The 23,451-nt window shown below is 39.1% G+C and overlaps 1 protein-coding gene across 1 annotated transcript in view; it reads right to left on the bottom strand.

Annotated features, from left to right (window-relative positions):
• The window catches only part of EFCAB14 (EF-hand calcium binding domain 14), a 40,723-nt gene that overhangs the window by 14,625 nt on the left and 2,647 nt on the right, over positions 1 to 23,451 (bottom strand). Inside the window, exons 2-5 of the mRNA XM_020877148.2 lie at positions 23,144 to 23,292; positions 14,354 to 14,499; positions 4,486 to 4,584; positions 1,109 to 1,219 (exon numbers count right to left, since the gene is read on the bottom strand). Of these exons, the coding sequence (XP_020732807.1) occupies positions 1,109 to 1,219; positions 4,486 to 4,584; positions 14,354 to 14,499; positions 23,144 to 23,292 (505 nt within the window). The remainder of the gene's footprint in view (positions 1 to 1,108; positions 1,220 to 4,485; positions 4,585 to 14,353; positions 14,500 to 23,143; positions 23,293 to 23,451) is intronic.

The raw sequence follows: 23,451 nt of genomic DNA, 5'->3' as shown, positions 1-23,451 counted from the left end.
AGGGTAGAGCTAGAATTAGAATCCAGGGTGTCTGGACACCCAGATCAGGGCTTTTTCTTCTGGGTCAGCCCCACTAAATGAAAATGAGAGTACTTGTTCTGAAGAAAATGAAAAACCCTTCTTTCCAGAGCTCTAATATAGTCCAGGTCTCCTTGGTACAAACTGCTCAGTTTAAACTTGAAACTCCAAAGCTTGAAAACAACATGCAGGGGAGATCTACAAATTGGTGGAGAATCTAGGGAATTTTTGTGTGCCTTGTACCCTCCTGATTTCACGTATGGATACCTCTTCTCTCTGGCAGGACAGTGAGGGCTGTGCCATTCTTTTTCATCCTTCATAAACCTTTCGTGGAGCTGAGTATCCATTAGGAGATAAATTAAAGCCTTTGAAGGACTGAGACAGTTTGTATTGGCACAGCATTAAGAGAAATTTGAAAGCAATTCCTGAACACTGCAGGGGTTTTGCTGTTGTCTCAGTTATCTGTTGCTGCATAACAAATCATCCCCAAACTTGGCGGCTTAAAACAATATTTCTCATGATTCTGTGCGTTGACTGGGCTCAGAGGGGGTGGGGTAGCATCCCGCTTCACATGGCATAGGCTGAGGTCATCCATGCAGCTGTAATCTGACTGGGAGACTGGCTAAAGCTGGAACACCCAAGCTGGCCTTTCACCCTCTAGAGCTCCTCTTTGCTTGGCCTCTAATCATTCCACAGTCTGAGAGCCCTGCCCCAACTCCTGATCCACAGAAGAGTGAAAAATAATCCAGTGTTGTTTTAAGCCACTAAGTTTCAGGGTGGTTTGTTATGTAGTGATAAATAAGACACTTCCTCACCCCTTGCCTTCTTTTCCATTTCAGTTCTGACGGATTCCCCTCTGAGAACGGTATCTCAGTGCTGTACCTCCTTCACCACATTTGCAAAAGACCCAGCTTTTCCTATCTTAGTTAACAGATTGTGGAAGAGTCAATGAACATTGCCTACTGTATCTTTTAAAAAGGTGCCTAGTGTGGTCTGTTTAGGTTAAGTGGAAAGTTAGTATTGCATGATAACACAGAAGAGGGCAGGTGGGAGTGTGCTGACTTTCGGTAGCATTTGTAGATTTCCTTACCATGTCACTCTGTAGTAGCTCCACGGTTTTCTTGTGTTCATCCACAGTCTTCTGTATTGCCTCCACAGCAAGATGGACACTATTTAAAGTGTTGCCAATGGAAGCTACACTCTGAACAGAAACATGGAGTAGGGTCGGTGGTTTTTCCTTTTTGAAATTTTTAATAGCTTTATTAAGACACAACTGATAAACAATAAACTGAACATATTTAAAATGTATAACTTGCTAAATTTTCACACACACACATCTGTGAAACCATTACTGCAATCAAGATAATAAACATCAATCACCCCCAAGTTTCCTCATACCCCTTTGTAATTCATTCCTCCCCACTGCCAGGCAACCACTGATACACTTTCTATCACTACCTATTTATCTATATACCTCTATGTGTCAGTTTGCATTTGCTAGAATTTTATATAAATAGAACAGTGAGTGAGCATGTACTTTGTTTTTGTTCTGATATGGCTTCTTTCACACAGTATAATTATTCTGAGATTTACATACGCTGTAGCTACTCAGCACGTTGTTGAGTAGCATTCTACTGTATGGATACATCACAGTTTATCTCCTGACCTGTTGATGGCCACTTAGGTTGTTTTCAACATTTGATTATTACAAATAAAGTTGCTATGAACATCCACATACAAGTCTTCATGTGGGCATATGTTTTCATTTCCCTTCATCATATGTCTTCTTGTCAACACAATACTTAGGAGTGAATGCCTGATCATATGGTATGTATGCTTAACTTGTTTATTCCATCTCCTCATCAATACTAGTATCCTCAGTCTGTTCTCTGTTAGTCATTCTAGTGGGATTGCAGTGGTATATCATTGTGATTTTACATTAAACACTGACCTAATGGAGGATTATTTCAAATATCTTCAAACTATGAATTCCATGTACCTTGTGCTGACACAATTAACCAGAAACTACACACACATACACACACACACACTTTTCATAGAGGAAAGCTAGAGCTTTCCTAAAAAGTACTAGTTTATAAACCTGGGACCCGTAGGTAAAGTTCTCCCACAAACTGTCTCTATCAGGCCCTGAAGGCAGATGACCAGAGGTAACACGGTAGATTGCCACTCTCAGAAGAAAATGATGACTTCTGAGTAAAAATAGGTGGAGCTATTTTTGGCTTTGGGAAATCCAACATCGCAGAGATGAAGGGAAAATTTCATTTGGCAGCATGTGTTCTTCTGCTTTAGAATCCCATCGGCAACTACTGAGTAGAGTTTGACATGGGTAGTAGCTTATTTGCTTTTATTGTGTGTATGGAGCCCAAGTGGATTGAGGATTTAGGAATATAATTCAGAAACTGTCTTTTTAAAAATGGCTTGTTCTAAGGGATCATACAAAAGAGTGTTACTAATTTGGTAGGTTTTGGCCTTTCATTAAGATATACTGACAATTTTATAGTGTCCCATTAGTATTTTTAACCAAGGGTATTTCTATTACACTGATAACCAGCCAGGAATCCAAGAGAAAAAGAAATGTCATTTTCAACATAAAAAAAAAAAAAAATTAAGGAGATACATTGAAGTTAGGTTTTTGAGATGACCTACCACTTCAAAACTGAGCCACTTGTAATAAAAGTAGTGCATTAGAAATGCACAGGATTGCAAGGAGACAACACGCTGGGCAGAAGTCTCTAAGCAGGGTTGTTATCTATACAAGCTTTGTTGTTACAGAAGCTACAAGCATTCAAAGACATCCACTGTTAGAGAATCCTCACTGACTGCATGTATGAGCCCATCAGGATGCAAAAAGATAGTAAGCTCTTGTTTAAGACTTTTTTTTAAGGAAGCAGCTGACAGCATGTGAACTCTACAGCAAAACCCTGAAACTAGTATTCTCACCAACTGCAAAGTGCCTGGCACATACTGGAGGAAGCCCCACAAATATTTATTGAATGAATGAATGTGAGAATAAACCAATTTCCTCTTCGAATGCAAGACTGCCAGAGTTGCTTCTGTATTGCAGGTACAGAGGCCTACCTTTTCCCCACTTGGCCTTTGGAACAATAGCAAAAAGAATCTGGTCTCATCTGGTCCCTATATTTTTTTAAAAGTTGTAAGCAGATGACCATATTGGACAAATAGCAGACTATAGAGACTGCGCACACACAGTGGTGTGGCTGTAAAAGTTTTGTTTCTGGCTTATGAATTTCTCATTCCCTGGTGCAAACAATTTATACGTTTATAGAGGGTGGTGTGGGGCTTCTCTGGTGGCTCAGTGGTAAAGAATCCACCTGCCAACGCAGGAGACACAGGTTTGATCCCTGGGTCGGGAAGATCCCCTGGAGAAGAAAATGGCAACCTATTCCAGTATTCTTGCCTGGGAAATCCCATGGACAGAGCAGCCTGGTGGGCTACAGTCCATGGGGTTGCAAAATAGTCAGATACAACTTAGCGACTAAACAATAGCAACAACGACAAAAACAAGAGCCTGGTACATAATCAAATCAAACTTGTCACATGTTGACTTTTAAAAGTCAAAGATTCTAGATTTGATACCCATTGTCTGGGGTTCTCTGCTTCAGAATCTCTTCTTTCATTTCCTGCCCCAGGGCCTCGTGTTGCTTGTGTGCCCTCTTTTCCTTCCATTCCCAACCCATTCTCCCCACCCAGGTCTAGAGATCCTCACATACTCTTCATTTGGCTGGTCACTGCCTCTTGCTCTTGACCTGAATCCTAGGGATCAAGTAAACAGAAATTCTAAAGTACTGTTTGCCTAGGGCCTAGAGTCTAGAGTACATACTGAAGAGTGATTTGCTTAGAGGGTGTGCCCCTTCACCTTTATAAAATAATATATACTGTTTTCTAAAGTGCTTTTTACCAATTTATACTCTCAGCAGGAGTGTTTGAAAGTTTTCTTTGCACCACATCTTTGTCAACATTTATCATATCCCGGAATTTTATTTGTACTTCTCCAAATCTTTTTTTTTTTAAACCAAAACCAATAAAAACACACTCACCAAAAACACCTCTCTTTCTCAATTATGGAAAATAAGAGCAATTTAGGGCAACTCTCATGTACAACTGCTCTGCTTTCATAAAGACACTGTGGATGTTGAACTGAAAAGGCAAGTAATGAAAAGCAAACCCACACATGTTAACATGAGTCCCAGCAAAGCACTCCTGGGATTTGGAAAGCCAAATAAAATGGTGTGAATCCATATAAACCACAGCTAAAGTCACTTGTTGCAAATAAAAAGCCCAACTAACCACACCAAAACAGAGACGTCTTGAACTCTGCTACTGTCTTCTTGGAGTAGCTGATTTCAAATACCAGCCTTTCAAAGAAAATTTGCGAGAAGGTAGGATTACAGTTGGTTAATTTCAGTATCTACACACAGCGCTTACCTTCTGAAGTCCCTCTACAGTGGCAGGCAGGCTAATTAAGTCTGCAGCTGACTTGACGTTGGCTTTGAGGTGGTTTACTGCAGAAGTCAGCAGAGAAATCTGAAAGGAAGTGAGTAATAAACAATGAAAACAGAATCTGTAGAACAAATGATCGCTTCACACACACTGCAGTTGATGAGGATTGTCAAGGCACCTTTGGACGCCATGTGATTCTGCAATCCAGACATCCTGCCCCGTCAGCTCACAGGAACAGAGGAACTCTGTGGAGTACCTTGGATAGACCTGAGGTGTGGAAGGCAGCAATAATACCCCTTCTCTCCTGGCCAGGCCAAAGAGGGAAAGGCAGGTATTATTCTTTACCCCATTCTTGGCAGCTACAAGATCCAAAAATCTTAAATTGCCCAAAAGATGCAGTGATTATAATACAACCCTTAAACAACTGTACAGGAAGAAAGCTAATGATCAAGGACCTCTAAAAGATTTCATTTTGATAAAAAATACCACCTCAGTTACTTACTGAACTTTTGTTCCTACCCAAGTGGGAAAATATATTATAAAGTAAAAGCCCATCATCACAAAATATAGTTAACAGGAACTGAACCTGACAACCTGAATGGCACTTTCAACTACTTGGGGACTTAGTTTTGGTTTAACAATGTGATTAATATTTCAAACTCAATTGCTCAACCAAAGCACTACTTTGGACCCTGGAGGGGCTCAATAAATACCCACTAACTTGCTGGCTGACTGATAGACTGAATGTATTAAAACAGGAGTTGAATCAAAATAAAATGTATCTTCCCTTCTGCGATTTAGGGATAAAATTCTAAATAGCTGGACTTTTCTGTTGAATGAGGACTGGGGGAATCTGTGTAATATGCCATTTCAGGTTGCAGAGATTATACTCCAACAACTGCAGTGTGGCTGAAGATGCAGTTCCACACTGCTTTCCTGACCCATATTCGAGGATGAGGACACAGACCTACCAATAGCAATTATATTCAGAGTGGCCTCACAGAGTAATCAAGGAAGGTTCAGGGCACTTGTGACATGCCTAACCCTGTGGTAGGCGTAAACCTGACCCCTTATTCTTTTCTTCAACACATATCTGGCACCTTCTCTGTGCCCAACACTGCGGAGAAAGAAGCAAACAAGATCATGAGGTTTTGCTCTCATGGAGCTTACATCCTGGTAGAAAGGTGATAGAAGAACAAAGAAAAAAAGTATTAAATAGTAACAAGTACTATGTAAAGTATTTAAAGAGAGCTCCTGGAGTGAGCAGCAGCATGTTCTGAACAAGGGAGTACAGTGGGGAGCCCTGGAACTTTTCTCCCTCTTTCCTTTTAGGAGGGATATGTTCAGGGGTGGTAGACCATTTTCCTTTCATTCATCCTCTCATTTATTCATGTGTGCTGAGTCACAGTCGTGTCCAACTATTTGTGACCCCATGGACTGCAGCCTGCCAGGCTCCTCTGTCCATTGGATTTTCCAGGCAAGAATATTGGAGTAGGTTGCCATTTCCTACTCCAGGGGATCCTCCTGACCCAGGGTTCAAAGCTGGATCTCCTGTGCTTTCTGCATTAGCAGGTTGATTCTTTACCAATGAGTCACTAGGGAAGCCTTCTCATTCATTCATTCCTGCAACAAATATTTATTGAGCCCTATTTTATTCCAGTGGTGAACAACACAGATGTCAATGATCATTTGTGTTTACATTTTAGTGCAAAGAGACACAGAATTTCATGTAAGAAAAATATTTAGATAGTGGGATGCATTAGAGGAAAATTAAAATAAGGTGACTTGATGAATGACTGGGTAGCTACTTCAGACTGGACTATCAGAGAAAGCCTCTATTAGAAGATGAAATTTAAGATGAGATCCAAGTAATAAGGAATTAACCAGCCAGATCAAAAGAAGTACATTTCAGAGGGAACTGCTAGGTCCCGGTGTGGGGAAGAGCTTGGCATATTTGGAGGATAGAAAGAAGGCCTGGGGGCAGGATCAAAAGATGAGTGAGAAAAGGATGGGGAGCACAGAGGGGAAGCGAGGGGAGGGCAGAGAGGCAGAGGTTGGGAAGAGGGATGGAGATCAAGGTATCATTAAAGAAACAAGTACTAAATGTGATACCAAGTAAAGTCTGAGAAGAGACTATTACTGCAGGTTGAAAGGGACAAGCTTCACTGAAGCAGGACTCAAATCAGACTCTGACAGAGAAGAAAGAGTTTTATATATAGAAATAAATCAGCTTTCCTTTCTAGGTTACAAGGGTGAGTGTGGCATCAGCGAGTAGGTAGGAAGCAACAGCAAGAATACTCTTCCTTCATAGCATTTCTCAAAGTGACAATGATTTATTTATGTGTGTGATTTTAAATGAAGGTTTCTCTCCTCCACTAGACAGTAAGCTCCATGTCATCAAGGACCACCTCTTTTTTATTTTCCATAACACATCTGGCACAAAGACAGGCATTCAGTAAGTATCTACCCAATGAATGAATGGCTAAGAATGAACACTCTGTGGCTAAGATGGACACTGAGAAGGTGAGTCTGAGCAGAGCAGAGGGTGGAGGCTAGGAAGTAGAGATAAAATTACATAAGTGTGAACTAATTTTCCTCACTGGGAGTATGGTATAACAACAACCATTTCATAGGGATGTGTGATGGTTTTAAAATATGTCCACAAATTCTTTGATGGTCTTCCCTTTAAGAGGTGGACACTAATTCCTTTCCCCTTGAGTGTGGTCTGCACCTGTGACTCATTTTTGGTCCACAGAATAAAGTGCAAGTGACAATGGGCAACTTTGGAAACTAGGTCATAAGAAAGCAGTAAGTCTTCCTTTCTGTTCTCTCTTAGATCACTTGCTCTGGACAAGCCAGCTGCCATGTTGTAAGAATACCCAAGCAGCCCCATGGAGAAGCCATGATGGGACAAACTGAGAACTCCTGCCAACAGCCCTGTGACTGAGGATCCTTAAGTCTCAGTCAAGCCTTTGGATGATGCAGCCTTGATACTATATTTTAGCTGCAACCTTAGATCCTCGCTAGAGCAACTCAACTAAGCTGCTTCCAAATTTCTGACCCAGAAAAATTGTGAGATGATAAATATTTGTTGTTTTAAGTCATGAAGTTTTGGGGCAAATGTAACACAGCATCAGATAACTAATGCAGGCTATGAGGATTAAATAAGATAACTAGAACTCTTAGCATAGTAACTGATACAAACAAAATACTAAATAAATCTTAGCTCTTTAATAACAAAATTTAATAAGCACTTAAACATGGAATTCTCCATAAGTGTTCCAAAATATTCAGACAAATAATCAACATTCCAACTCTATCCATTTAAAAATAGAATGAGTGAGAAACCTCAGCCCCAGAGAGATATCTGCAGCAAACCATAAATTCTTAAGAGCAGCAATTACATCAAGGAGGTTTTAACCATGCCTTTAAAAAGGTATGAATAATATTGAGGTCTTTTAAAGCACATAAGGAAACAGGTATTCTCATGCATTGTTAATGGAAATGTAAATTGGAGACACTTGTTAGATGGTTATCTAGCAGTATCTGTCACAACTTGAAATGTTTATACTCTTTAATCCAGCAACTTCATTTCTAGAAATATCTATCCTAGAGATTACTTGCTTAATCAAAAAGAAGAAAATACCTAGGAATAAATCTAACTAAGGAGGTAAAGGACCTGTACTTGGAAAACTGTCAGACACTAATAAAAGAAACAAAATGACACAAACAGATGGAAACATATATTGTTCATGGAGTGGGAAAAAAATCATTGTTAAAATTACCATACTACCCAAGGCAATCTATAGATTCAATGCAATCTATACTAAAATACCAATGGCATTTTTCACAAAACTAGAACAAATAATTTTATATGGAAACACAAAAGACCTCAAAACATCAAAACAATCTTGAGAAAGAAGAAGAAAACTACAGGCATCATGCTCCCAGATTTCAAACTATACTATAAAGCTACAATAATCAAACAGAATGGGACTGGTACAAAAACAGACACATAAATCAGTGGAACAGACCAGAGAGCCTAGAAATGAACCCACACTCATCTGGGCCATTAATCTACAAAAAAATATTGCAAGACTATACAATGGGGAAAAGATAGCCCCTTCGATAAATGGTGCTGGGAAAACAAGACAGCTACACGCAAAAGAACTGAACTGGACTACTCTCTCATGCCATGCACAAAAAAGATCTGAAACCATGAAACTTCTACGAGAAAACACAGGCAGTAAGCACTTTGACATTGCTCTTAGTAATATTTTTTTCAATCTATCTCCTTAGGCAAGTGAAACAAAAGCAAAAACAAATGGGACTTCATCAAACTAAAATGCTTTTACACAGTGAGGGAAACTATCAACCAAGTGAAAAGGGATTCTACTGAATGGGAGAAGTTATCTGCAAACAATATATCTGACAAGGAGTTAATACCCAAAATATACAAAGAGCTCATACAATTCAACACCTAAAAAAAAAAACCTGATTAAAAAATGGGCAGATCTGAACAGATTTTTTTCCAATGAAGACAGGCACATGAAAAGATGTTCAACATCACTGATCATCAGGGAAAAAGCAAATGAAAACCACATTGCCTCCCACCTGTCAAAATGGCTACTGTCAAAAAGACAACAGATAACAAGTATTGAAGAAGATGTGGAGAAAAGGGAACATAATGTAATGGGAATGTAAACTGGTGCAGCTACTATGGAAAACAGTATGGAGATACCTAAAAAAATAAAAAACAGAACTACCATATCATCCAGCAGTTTCATTCCTGGGTACTTATCTGAAGAAAATGAAAACATTAGAAAAGATGTATGTTTCAAACACTACCTGAAACAGTTCTTATGTCAACATAAAGTTGAGATGCACTATCAAAAATAAAAGTGATAAAAGCAGCCAGAGAGTACCCTAATAAGTTTCAAATCACTGTATAAAATGATAAAAAATGACTATGCATGAAATGGTTTAGCTTAAATAAAAGTTCCTGCTTTAAGTCAGGAAATTAATTTTTTAAAAACTAAATCAGTCCACACCAAAAAGAGGAAAAAAAAAAAAGAAATATGCACCTCTATGTTCACTGTAGCATTATTTACAACAGAAAAGATATACAAGCAACCTAAGTACCCATCAACAGACGAATTGATTAAGAAGTTGTGGTGTGTGCTATACACATACATACACATATACATACAAAAGAATATTACTCAGCCATAGAAAGGAATAAAATCTTGCCACTTGTGACAATACAGATGAACCCAAAGGACATTATGCTATGTGAAATAAATTAGACGGAGAAGACAAACACTGTAGGAAATCACTTATATGTGGAATCTAAAGAACAAATGAACAAACATAACAGAAACAGATACAGGGGACAAACAGGTGTCTGCCAGAGGGGAGGGGTGTGGGGGAAGGAAAGAACTAAGTGAGGGAGATAAAGAGGTACAAACTTCCAGTTGCAAAATAAATGAGTTATAGGCATGAAATGAGCAACGTGGGGAAGGCAGTCAATAACTACGCAATATCTTTGTACGGTGACATAAGTAACACTGGTGATCACTTTGAAATGAAAATAAATATTAAATCATTTGTTGTGTAACAGAAACTAACAGTGTTACAGGTTAATTATACTTCAAAAACAAAGTCATAAAAAGAGACCAAATTTGTGGTTGGTTACCATAAGTGGGGGGTGGGGATGGCGGTGGTGGTGGTGGGGAGGGGAGGGGAATTTGGAGGAAGATAGTCAACACATACAAACCTCTTGTTATAAGATAAATAAGTACTAGAGATGTAATGTACAACATGATGAAGATAATTAACACTGCTGTATGTTATACATGAAAGTTGTTAAAACAGTAAATCCTGAGTTCTCATCACAAGGAGAAATACTTTTTTCTACTCCTTTAATTTTGTATCTGTATGAGATGATGAATGCTCAGTTAACGTACTGTGATAATCATTTTATGATGTAAATCAAATCATTATGCTGTACACCTTCAACTTATACAGTGCTTAGTGTTAATTATATCTCAATAAAGCTGAAAGAAAACATAAATTTAAAAAAAGATTATGCTCACAAGCATAAAGATGTGTGCTCAAGACTATTCACTGGTTTCTTATTTGCAACAGCAAAACATTAGAAAACAATCTAAATGTCTATCACAAGGATATAGATATACTGAGTAAACAGAGAAAGCTGTAGAATATGTACCTAATGACTCCATTTATAAAGTCACACATATGTGTGCACGTGTATACAATAGCCTATAAACTAATTCATATTAAAAGCTATTATGATTTTGTAAATGTATATAAAGTGAACTGTAAAAATGTAGCCCAGACTATTGACAACAACTATGGGAACAGGGAATGTGTGTATCTGTGTATGATGGGGGCACATACAGAGATGGCAGTGAAGAATTTTCTAAAGAGTTTTATGTGTATCTTACTATTAAATCTTATATAAGAATATGTTCACATATTACTTGTGAAATTTTAAAGACAAAAGATGGGAAGGAAATAGACACATAGGAAAAACATATCACAAAGTTTTGGGAGGGGCATGACAGATCTCCTTGGCTAGCCCTTTCCCAACCCTTTCCCCACGCCCTCCACTGGGCCTTCTAAGACTATTTTAACATGCTCAACCCTGAAGTACTGGAAAGGGGTCTCTCCCACATCTCTTTTATTCAATGCCCCAGAGCATGTACACAACTGGCTCTATACCAACTTGACAAGCAAGGATATGATTATTCCAAATACTGTATCAATTGTGTGGTTACCTTTTTCCCACCTGAGGGAACAACTCCTTTCACTGACAACTGGCCAGATTTTAAACAGACAACAAGCTGTGTTCTGGGTGAAGCAATCTGGGTAGAGCTACTCTCCCAGGTACTGCACTATCCTGATCACAAGTATCTGGAGAATGGTCATGGCCTCACAAATGGCCAGTGTGGCTAGTTGGCAGCTACCATTTCGCCCAAACCAGAGGAACAGCTGAAAGCCAAGGCAATGAAAGATGAGGTGCTGTCCACTTCTCCCCATGCCCCAAGTGCTCTAGGCCTGGGCTATCAGCTGACTCACAGAAAGAGTACGCTCTGGAGAGCTGACCATTCATGTTCCTCTAAGTGCTCTCTTAGAGGACCATTCAAGTCCTCTAAATGTTAGAGGACTTAGAGAACTTCGTACTCACTTATATGACCTGGATCATACACTGGTCACCAGCATTCAGCCACAGTCCCAGAAACCACAAAGCTGGATTCTGTTTTTCAGCACTCCTCTCTTGGGTGGAATAATGCCCACATCTGTGGAAAACTACTGCAAAGCTACATGTGTAACTAGAATGAAAGGCAAGGGACACTCTCCCATGACTGACATCAGAGGCTGCTTAGGTCTCTGATAGGCACATTCTAGAATGTTAGGTTGGATTTGAGCATTATAAAACTTATCTCTAACGTCACACAATGCAATTCAAAGAGTCTTAAAAAAGTTGAATTAAATACAAACCATTAAGAAAAAAAGCCCCTACATTCCAGCCAAAAGATGAGTCATGACTTTCACGGATAATACATGACTTTTCATTAGTGAAATTAAAAATAGCTACTGTAGACCATTTACTTATTAGACCATTTTATACTATAAAGTCTGAAATGTTGCTTTTTTGCTTTGGGGTTAAAATTAAGTGCTCTTTAAATAGTAAGTAAAAAAGTTTCTAAAACAGATAATCATCGATTATAAGCCCTGATGGACTTGACAACACATTCTTTCAGCTTTATCCACTAAGCACCTACTGCATCCTTTAGAGGCTATAAAGATGGAAGGTAGAATAAAAAATTGGAAAGAAAATAGGTTTCTACAACTTGAATATTTTGTTAGCACTGCTACACAGCAGTTGACCTTGGGTAAACCTCTTAACCTCAATGAGCCTTGGTTTTCTGATCTGTAAAACAGAGACAGTACCTCCTACTTCATAGAGCTACAGAAGCAAAACAGGATATCTCATATGTAGTGCATCTAATAGGGGCCTGCATAAAGAAGGAATTTAATGGGTGGCAGTTACCATCTTAAGTGTCATCATCATTATTACTGTGCTCAAAGCTCAGAACATAATGGACAACCTTCTGGTATAATTAGATGCCTCAGAACTGCAAAAGAACCCATGCTTTGCCCCAGAAAGAGATGCTAATTATTTCTCAGTGCTTCATGGTAGTTTACTTTCACTTGTACTCTCTGGCCAAACTGCTCATTTGTTCTGTGAATACAAGCAAGGTCAGAATCTATCCTATATTTCTTGTAAAAAAGGAGTGAATCCCTGCTTTTCCCTTATTACTGAGAGTCCAAGTCTAAATGATAAATAACTAGTCAATAGTAGGTGCTCTAACCCATCAATTATTTCATGATACTTATAAAAATGAAAGAGAACTAAATAAAAATAAAATATCATAAGGTAGCATTATATTAAAGCAAGTGATTGTTTTCAGAAACTTTTATTTCAGTCACACCCAGGTGGCGCTAGTGGTAAAGAATCCAAGTGCCAATGCAGAAGATACAGGAGACAAGGTTTCAATCCCTGGGTGGGGAAGATCCCCTGGAGAGGGAAATGGCATCCCATTCAGTATTCTTGCCAGGGAAATCCCATTTTCAGAGGAGCCTGGTGGGCTACAGTCCATGGGGTCACAAAGAGTTGGATGTGACCAAGTGTGTGCATGTGCGCGTGCACACATACACATGTATGCATTTACTGGGTAATTATGGAAAATATTTCTTACTCTGGGTTCCAGGCGAAAGTCTAAAAGCCACTGCCCTAGGTCACTGATCTGTGGTCACAAGCGCTGGCCTGCGCCACTCCCAAACTACTGCTGAAAGAAGCAGGTAGCTTCAGAAACACTGGCAAGCACTTTGTTCTAGCACAGTGCTCTCTGCCCTGACTGATTCTGAACTTTGTGACTCCACTCCGAAGAACAGAACATCCTTTTAGCCACAACAGGAATGACAAGCTATTTTTAAGGACTATTGTGGGTGGACCATTCACTTGACACTTGAGTTTTCTTTTCAGTCAATGCATGTCTTTCTTAACTAAAGCACACAAACTGAGAACAAGGGCTAGAGCCACCAAGTTGCAGCTGTAGCACCTTATGTATATAAGATGCTCCATCAACATCCTCTGAACACTCCTTTTTCCTCTGGCAGTCCCTCTTTCGGAATTAATGTGAGATCTGGCCAATTTAGGGACTTGAAAAGTTTTGGCTCTAAGCCTACTTGCGTGGTCAAGGTATTTAACCAACTCTGCCATTTCCTCTAATGCTATTCTAGAATAATAATTATCATTAGCTGCTGATAAGTTTCCAGTGAGGCATACAGCATTACACCCCAAGGCTGTCTATAAGTTCATAAGAGTTAGACTTTAATTGCAACTCAGTATCTTACTGTGATCTTGAGCAAATTACTCAAATTCTATTAAGCAAAATAAGCTCTCATTATCTGATAAAAACCAGTTATCCAATTTTCTTAGGGAGGTTAGGTGATACGTTCTTACATTTAATATCTACACTGCTCCTTAGGAAAAGCTGATTCATGAATTTCTAACTCCTTCTAAGCTGCTCTACTTGGTAAAACTCTGCTCCTCTGTAGAAAGGGTTAACATTTTAAATATTTGGTAAATGCATAACCATTATCTATCTTACCTGACTTTAATGTGTTGGGATCACAGTATGCAAAGCACCATTTCAAAACGTAAAACAATCTGAAGTGAGTTCCCTACACTTACTGATACATACTAGACAGACAAAATGAAACATTCATAGCTTATACAGAAAGACAATCACACTTTTGCTACCTGCTTATTCATTTCTGTGATGTTTATCCAGACTTTGTTCAACCCGAGCTCTCCAGCTTCAATCTTCTCAAGCTGTTTTTGTTTGCTGAGTAGTTCTTCATTAAGTTTGGGAATTTCTTGGAATGAGCTTTTCTGATTAGATTCCACTAAAAGCAAACATAAGAACAATCATAAATAGCCATAAAGTTCCCTCATGGCTCCAAGATGAAAAAATGATCATACAGCAGGAAAGACAGATTAATGAAAGTTAATTCTAGGAGGATAATGACAAATCTTATCTATCAACTCCACTTTTTACTTTCTTTTTACTTCTGTAAAGCTTTAACACTAAAGCTTCATTTAACTGGGGCTATCTCACTACTGGCAGTACAACATTTTTAAAGCCAGGTGGCTAAAAACGATAACAAACATCAGCAGAAAGAGTTAGACTTGAATTGCAACTTGGTAACTTACTGTGATCTTGAGCAAATTACTAAAATTCTTTGAGCTCACTTTCTTCATGTGTAATACAGTGATAATTCTAACCATCCTGTGAAAATATTTTAAGTGAAAGGAGGGCTGTAAAGCACTAAACACAGCTGGCCAGGCATACAATAAGCGATAAATAAATGTTAAGTATTGACCTGCTCAATTAAGAAACTTTCTGATTGGTCAACAAAGATTTATAAACTTTACTCCATTAATGCTCAAGGTGACAGCCTAAGTTCTATCTCTAAATGTTTAAATTTATTTTTTCTACCTCAAATCAGTCAAATGCAAGATAGATTCTTACTACCTTTCAAGTGCTGCTTTGACAACTAAGATTTTAAATCTTTTTCATAAACAGCAAACAGTGCTTTCTTAAATCTTAAATCAACCCAAAAGCTCAAAGTGAAATAGAAGATAAAGAAAAATGTTAGGTGAATTTGGTCTTTCTTTTGAGAAACAGCATCTTCTGGATGGTTTAGAGATTCGCCAGCCTGATGGCAGAGGCCTGAAAGAGTGCTTTCTGAAACTTCAATCTTTATTCTTTCCTTTTCATGGAAAATAAAATATTGATAATGGCTGGTCCTCCAGAATAAAACCTATGTCTTTCTTTTAAAGCCATAGACTGCTTGATTAGTTATTATGTGCTCTTTTTAAAATAAAAAACTGGCATAAAGGGACAGATATAAAACTATTTATTAAAATCTTAAGTTCTCAAACTTTTTTGTTTCTGTATGGTCGGCACTGAGAATACACTTGGCACACTTCAGGTACTCAGTAAGTGTTAATGACTGAATGAATCTGGCCTTTGCTTACCTCTCAACCATATTTCTCATCACCTTAGCCACACGTCTACTTTCCAGCCAAGTTGATTTTCCTGGCACACCAACCTCTTTAAGCCTCAGTGACTGCACACACTAGCCTCTGCCTGGTTGACTTCTGCCCCTTCATTTCCTCCACCTTAGCCTAGTTGATTCCTTTCAAGATTCAGCAGAGATAGCTGGCCCCTACCTGAGGCCACTGTTACTTCTTTACAACTCCAAACTCTACTGAGCACTGAATATGCTGTGCTGTAATTATTTATCTGTTCTCCTCCACCAGGCTGAAGAGAGCTGCCCAGGACAGCGATCAGGTCTTGCTTGGTCATGTAATCCCAGGGACCAGCACAGTCCCAGGTACACAGAAGCATTTAAATGCTTGTCCAGTGAAATGACTATAGGGTATAAAATAAAGTTAATATTATCTTAATTAAGTTAAACAAGGAAAACTCTACAAATAAATTCAACAACAAAAAATCCCCACAAAAACCAGGGGGTGGTGGTGGTGTCCTCACTGTAAACAAACCCACTATCTGAAAATTCAGTATTATTAAAAGAAATTAGATATTTTTATTCACTTTTCAAAAATATGTGAAGGAGTTCTTTATAAATAGTAGCCTTGGCTAAGTGCTTTTAATGTAACACTTGATTTACACCCAGTTTGCAGGATACATTCATCTCATGTAGTAGGAATATTTTACCAGTCAGTCTAAATTAACATAGCACTTAGCACCCAACTGAATTTTGAATTCAGTTAGGTTATAAAGAAAAGCTTATCCCACACATATCTGCCATTCTCACATGGTAAAACATCCCAAGGCTGGGGAAGTCTCTCTCTTTCCTGCAATCTATATGAATTAAGTAGAAGAGGAAGACAAACACGTAAGTAACTTGGATTAAAATTATTAACTAATAAACATATAAATCTGACAAGCCCTGTAAATGGTTTAAATCCTGAGGACTGTGTGAGCCAAGAAGGGATTAATATTCATTATCTGATTTGGGGATTTTTAGGAGAGAGAAGACAAGTAAGGGTACTCTGATTACATACATGGAATGAAATACAGTAAACAAACTTATGATTAAGTTTAACCATAAAAAAAACTTATGATTACAAATTCATGTTCTTTCAACTGGAAGCAACTCATTTAAAATTTAGTATAATCCTACTCATTCCAGTCCATTTTAGTTCGCTGATTCCTAGAATGTCGACATTCACTCTTGCCATCTCCTGTTTGACCACTTCCAATTTGCCTTGATTCATGGACTTAACATTCCAGGTTCCTATGCAATATTGCTCTTTACAGCATCGGACCTTGCTTCTATCACCAGTCACATCCACAACTGGGTGTTGTTTTTGCTTTGGCTCTATCCCTTCATTCTTTCTGGAGTTATTTCTCCTCTGATCTCCAGTAGCGTATTGGGCACCTACCGACCTGGGGAGTTCCCCTTTCAGTATCCTATCATTTTGCCTTCTCATACTGTTCATGGGGTTCTCAAGGCAAGAATACTGAAGTGGTTTGCCATTCCCTTCTCCAGTGGACCACATTCTGTCAGAATTTAACTCAGATGACCATTATATTATATCTACTACTGTGGGCAGGAATCCCGTAGAAGAAATGGAGTAGCCATCATGGTCAACAAGAGAGTCCGAAATGCAGTACTTGGATGCAATCTCAAAAACGACAGAATGACCTCTGTTCGTTTCAAAGGCAAACCATTCAATATCACAGTAATCCAAGCCTATGCCCCAGGCTTCTTCACCAGTAACGCTGAAGAAGCTGAAGTTGAACGGTTCTATGAAGACCTACAAGACCTTTCAGAACTAACACCCAAAATAGATGTCCTTTTCATTACAGGGGACTGGAATGCAAAAGCAGGAAGTCAAGAAACACCTGGAGTAATAGGCAAATTTGGTCTTGGAGTACAGAATGAAGGAGGGCAAAGGCTAATAGAGTTTTGCCAAGAGAACGCACTGGTCATAGCAAACACCCTCTTCCAACAACACAAGAGAAGACTCTACACATGGATATCACCAGATGGTCAACACCGAAATCAGATTGATTATATTCTTTGCAGCCCAAGATGGAGAAGCTCTATACAGTCAGCAAAAACAAGACCAGGAGCTGACTGTGGCTCAGATCATGAACTCCTTATTGCCAAATTTAGACTTAAACTGAAGAAAATAGGGAAAACCACTAGACCATTCAGGTATGACCTAAATCAAATCCCTTACGACTATACAGTGGAAGTAGGAAATAGATTTAAGGAACTAGATCTAATAGACAGAGAACCTGATGAACTATGGACGGAGGTTTGTGACATTGTACAGGAGACAGGGATCAAGACCATCCCCAAGGAAAAGAAATGCAAAAAGGGAAAATGGTTGTCTGAGGAGGCCTTACAAATAGCTGTGAAAAGAAGAGAAGCGAAAAGCAAAGGAGAAAAGGAAAGATATTCCCATTTGAATGCAGAGTTCCAAAGAATAGCCAGGAGAAATAAGAAAGCCTTCCTCAGTGATCAATGCAAAGAAATAGAGGAAAACAACAGAATAGGAAATACTAGAGATCTCTTCAAGAAAATTAGAGATATCAAGGGAACATCTCAGGCAAAGATGGGTTTGATAAAGGACTGAAATGGTATGGACCTAACAGAAGCAGAAGATATTAAGAAGAGGTGGCAAGAATACACAGAAGAATTGTACAAAAAAGATCTTCATGACCCAGATAATCACAATGGTGTGATCACTGACCTAGAGCCAGACATCCTGGAATGTGAAGTCAAGTGGGCCTTAGAAAGCATCACTACGAACAAAGCTAGTGGATGTGATGGAATTCCAGTTGAGCTATTTCAAATCCTGAAAGATGATGCTGTGAAAGTGCTGCACTCAATATGCTAGCAAATTTGGAAAACTCAGCAGTGGCCACAGGACTGGAAAAGGTCTGTTTTCATTACAATCCCTAAGAAAGGCAATGCCAAAGAATGCTCAAACTACCGCACAATTGCACTCATCTCACATGCTAGTAAAGTAATGTTCAAAATTCCTCAAGCCAGGCTTCAGGAATACATGAATGGAGAACTTCCAGATGTTCAAGCTGGTTTTAGAAAAGGCAGAGGAACCAGAGATCAAATTGCCAATATCCGCTGGATCATCGAAAAAGCAAGAGAGTTCCAGAAAAACATCTATTTCTGCTTCATTGACTATGCGAAAGCCTTCGACCAAGTGGATCACAATAAACTGTGGAAAATTCTGAAAGAGATGGGAATACCAGACCACCTGACCTGCCTCTTGAGAAACTTGTATGCAGGTCAGGAAGCAACAGTTAGAACTGGACATGGAACAAGACTGGTTCCAAATAGGAAAAGGAGTAGGTCAAGGCTATATATTGTCACCCTGCTTATTTAACTTATATGCAGAATACATCATGAGAAACACTGGGCTGGAAGATACACAAGCTGGAATCAAGATGGCCAGGAGAAATAGCAGTAACCTCAGATATGCAGATGACACCACCCTTATGGCAGAGAGTGAAGAGGAACTAAAAAGCCTCTGGATGAAAGTGAAAGAGGAGAGTGAAAAAGTTGACTTAAAGCTTAACATTCAGAAAACTAAGATCATGGCATCTGGTCCCATCACCTCATGGGAAATAGATGGGGAGACAGTGGAAACAGTGTCAGACTTTATTTTTTTGGGCTCCAAAATCACTGCAGATGGTGACTGCAGCCATGAAATTAAAAGACGCTTACTCCTTGGAAGGAAAGTTATGACCAACCTAGATAGCATATTAAAAAGCAGAGACATTACTTTGCCAACAAAGGTTCATCTGGTCAAGGCTATGGTTTTTCCACTGGTCATGTATGGATGTGTGAGTTGGACTGTGAAGAAAGCTGAGCACGAAAAATTGATGCTTTTGAACTGTGGTGTTGGAGAAGACTCTTGAGAGTCCCTTGGACTGCCAAGGAGATCCAACCAGTCCATCCCAAAGGAGATCAGTCCTGGGTGTTCACTGGAAGGACTGATGCTGAAGCTGAAACTCCAGTACTTTGGCCACCTCATGCGAAGAGTTGACTCACTGGAAAAGACCCTGATGCTAGGAGGGATTGGGGGCAGGAGGAGAAAGGTACAACAGAGGATGAGATGGCTGGATGGCATCACCGACTTGATGGGCATGAGTTTGAGTAAACTCTGGGAGTTGGTGATGGACAGGGAGGCCTGGTGTGCTGCGATTCATGGGGTTGCAAAGAGTTGGACACGACTGAGCGACTGAACTGAACTGATGATAACCCTACTCAAAGGAACTTACTTAGCTCTTTTCCTGATCTTTAAGAAGAGGAAATGAAGATTTCTGGACATGCCCTTTAGATACAACACATAATGCCAATAGTAATATTTTATATTTGTGCATCTTTACGTTTACAAGATACTTTTATGTAATTACTCATCTTGTAATTGAGCCCCTACTATGTGCCCGGCCATGTACCTGGCACTACTGCATACAAAAGAACATGAAATTCTGAGTCTGGTGGGGAATGAGGCATTAGCCCAGAATTACTGTAGAGTGTGACGGCTGTTATGACACAGGAATGCCCAAAGTGCTCTTGTAGCACAAAGTTATGTTTTATGGATGGGAAAATGTAGGCTCAGAAAGAATAAGTGACTTGTCTGTGTTTCATAGCTTGTAATGAGCAAGTCAGGATTCAACAGTCAAACTTTCTGATTCTAGAAATTTTGGAAAGGAAAGTGCTAGAAAGGACCAGCACTCTTTCTAGAACACTTCAGCTGTCACAGATGCTTACATCCTAGCACCCTTATTAGCATAAGACCATTTTTAAGTTCTGCATGAAATGACTGAACTGCTACTCTTCTGTATGACCAGAAACAGACATGTTTGACTTATCAATACTGTCCATCTCTTCCAAATTCTTTCCCCTCCGTCTAGCTTTGAGTGATAGAGTGGAATGGCTGGGTATAGAATCTTCCTTAGAATAACTGTGGAGGTCTTCTGGAATACCTGGTTCTAGAAAAAGAAAACTGAGTGAAGAGTTTCAAGGCCGGGTAGCACTTTTAGCTTAAGGATCAAATTACTCGTTGGCCCCAAAGAAAAAATACCTAGCCTACCTGCTCTGCTTTCTGCTCCAGATATCTCAGCAATCCTGTCTCCTTTCCTCACTAGTGTCTTGGGAGATAATGAAATAAATGACAAGGTGCTCTGAATTTTTAAAAAAGGTATTTAAGCCAGACCAGCAGGTAGTCTTATTTCCACTATCCTCTTGAAAAACAAGAATAAAAATAAACTTATTGAAATATATTTAAAGTAGCAACATAATTCAAAGAAAAATTATATAAGTTTAACAAGATTAACGTCATTTAGCTAAGAGAATGGTTTTCCCAAAAAGCCTCTTGCCAAGTGGTCCACTAAGGTTCAGCCTATAGACTGACTTATAGAGCCCCAGGCCCCAAGTCTGTTCTCTTAGGAAGTTCTGCTTTAGATAGTACAGGTGCTAGCATATCTATTGCAGCAAACCAAAGCCCGCAGAGCAGCTGGACTGACAATTCCAAATCTGCTTCATTCAGCTCGCTGACAAGTACAGCCAGGGTCCCAGGGGAATGCTGCTCAGTGGTAGAAAGCAGGTCTCACAGTCCAGGGCACAACCCCTGGCATCTCCTGAATTTCCAGGAATTGGTATTAACAAGTGCTCAAAACATATTCGTGGCCTGATTGTTAGGTCTACTGTATGTACACACTTCAAACATACCTTTCTAAACAAAGAAATTTCCTGAGAATGAAAAGCTCAGCTAAGGTACACATTACACTGGTGTCCTGAAAACATAGGCACAGAGCAGTCAGAGAAATAAATCCCTGGAAGGCAGAATTGAGCAATGTTTTGAAAAGTATAAATAAATAACTGCTTTATGTGGCCCAAAGAGTCAGACGCGACTCAGTGACTGAACAACAACAACAAATATGTGACCCAAATAAGTTGCAGTACAAACGTAGGAGGCCCAACTAGTTACGAAGAGATATCGGCATAGACAGGTATCGTCAGTGGATAGTTAAAACACTGCTTCTCAGAACCTCCTTTCTAAGTTATTATTATTACTTACCAAAAAAACACCATGTAATTCTGCTAAGTACAAAATTAAGGAGGGAAAATAACTAGAATACAAAGCTCATTCTTTCTTACACCGTACTCTGATTCCACCAATTTATAATACAGAAATCAGGATGACCCTGGCAGAGATTTGTAGTCTATCTAATCCCATTCCCTGAATCAGCTCCGAAAAAAACTAAAGTTAATACTTCAATATATTTTTTTTAAGCAACATCACTAGGAACCTCATTAATACACTAAGAATTAGCTGTCCCTAGGTTAGGTTTGGAACTTAACTTACTGCAGGCAACAAAGAGAAACTGGGGTGAAGGAAAGCTAGGATGTTGTGATTATCGAGGGCTTACTTCTAGGAAGTAAGGAAACAATTCTAATTCTAGTTCTAGGGATAGATTTCTTTATGACTTTGAGAAAGCCTAGGGGTCAGTTTCCTGGAATGTTAAAGCTGCTAAAGTTAGGGTATTTGTGATTTTGTGATTAACCTGAAACTGGCTCCTTAGTTTAGAAATTTTTTTAAAAAAAGCTAATTTTATTACTTATAATAAAATTCAGGTTGTAATTATAGGTATGGATTATTTGTTAGTTAAAACAAAGACTAAGTAAAGCATCTTTTGGGTATAACTTTCTTTCCTTTTTTTGTAATTTGCTGTTGTTTTAAGATTTTTATTAGCTTAGAAAATTAACCCTTGTAACCTAGAACCAAAGATCTCAGTGTTGCTAAAGAAAGATCTCTAGGCTAAAAAGGGTTGAAGATATCATGCAAGCACATCTCTCAAAAAGGATGTTGGATGCATAAAATACAACTTAACAATTTAGAATATATAAAACTCTTCAACTTCAAAAGTTTCTTAAGAGACACTGACTCATGAGACAAATATTTATCTGTGACTCAGCACTCAGTAAGCACGCTGTACATGCTGGGTATTATTATTACTGCTCAGTACTATGCTTCCCTAGGCTTTTCTTGAGGAGGATATTGTCTGATAGACACGCCCACATTCTTTCTCAAATGGCCCTGTGAAGAGGAAGGAAATAGCCTAGTGTTGCTACAGCCACTTTACAGTTGGGAAACATGAAGTGGCAACAGGTGGAAATTAACCAAAGTTCTAGGATCCTGGATCTCAGCCCTTCCCTTTTGTGCTATAAACGCTGACTGCAATGTCATTATTTCAGATGCTATTTGTCCCAATGATGCATAAGCACTATGTTTTGTTTGTGCATTTAAAAATAAATGTTACTGCATTCAAGCCGACAGCTAAGAAAGAGTTTAAAAAATGTTGAAAGGAACAAGTAATTGCTTCATCAGAGTGAGCAAAAATCTTAACTCAGTGTAGTTCACTTTGTCCTAGAACCTGGGAGAGTCCAAAGTTATACTCTGAAAAGGGTGACCACTTACTTGTTCGGAACTTTTCCTTGAGGGAATCCAGATCCTCCTTCAGAGCGACTTGCATCCACACCAGACCAACGCAGGCCACGACACAGGCGGCAAGGATGACAAACGCACAGAGGGGATAACAGATCCTGCAGCATCGTAAATAGTCTCCCCTGATCATAAGAACAAATTCAACCAGGAGTATGAAAGGGATTATGAATACAGTTTGATTCCAATAGCACATGTGTGGGCATGCAATTAGCATCTCTAATGAATAATCAACCCATTTACCAGGGAACATAGGGTAACACACTTAAATCTGAACAGCAGGT

The sequence above is a fragment of the Odocoileus virginianus genome, chromosome 5 (assembly GCF_023699985.2).
Source record: "Odocoileus virginianus isolate 20LAN1187 ecotype Illinois chromosome 5, Ovbor_1.2, whole genome shotgun sequence".
NCBI classification, from domain to species: Eukaryota; Metazoa; Chordata; class Mammalia; order Artiodactyla; family Cervidae; genus Odocoileus; species Odocoileus virginianus.
This window is presented reverse-complemented; position numbering and strand designations above follow the sequence as displayed.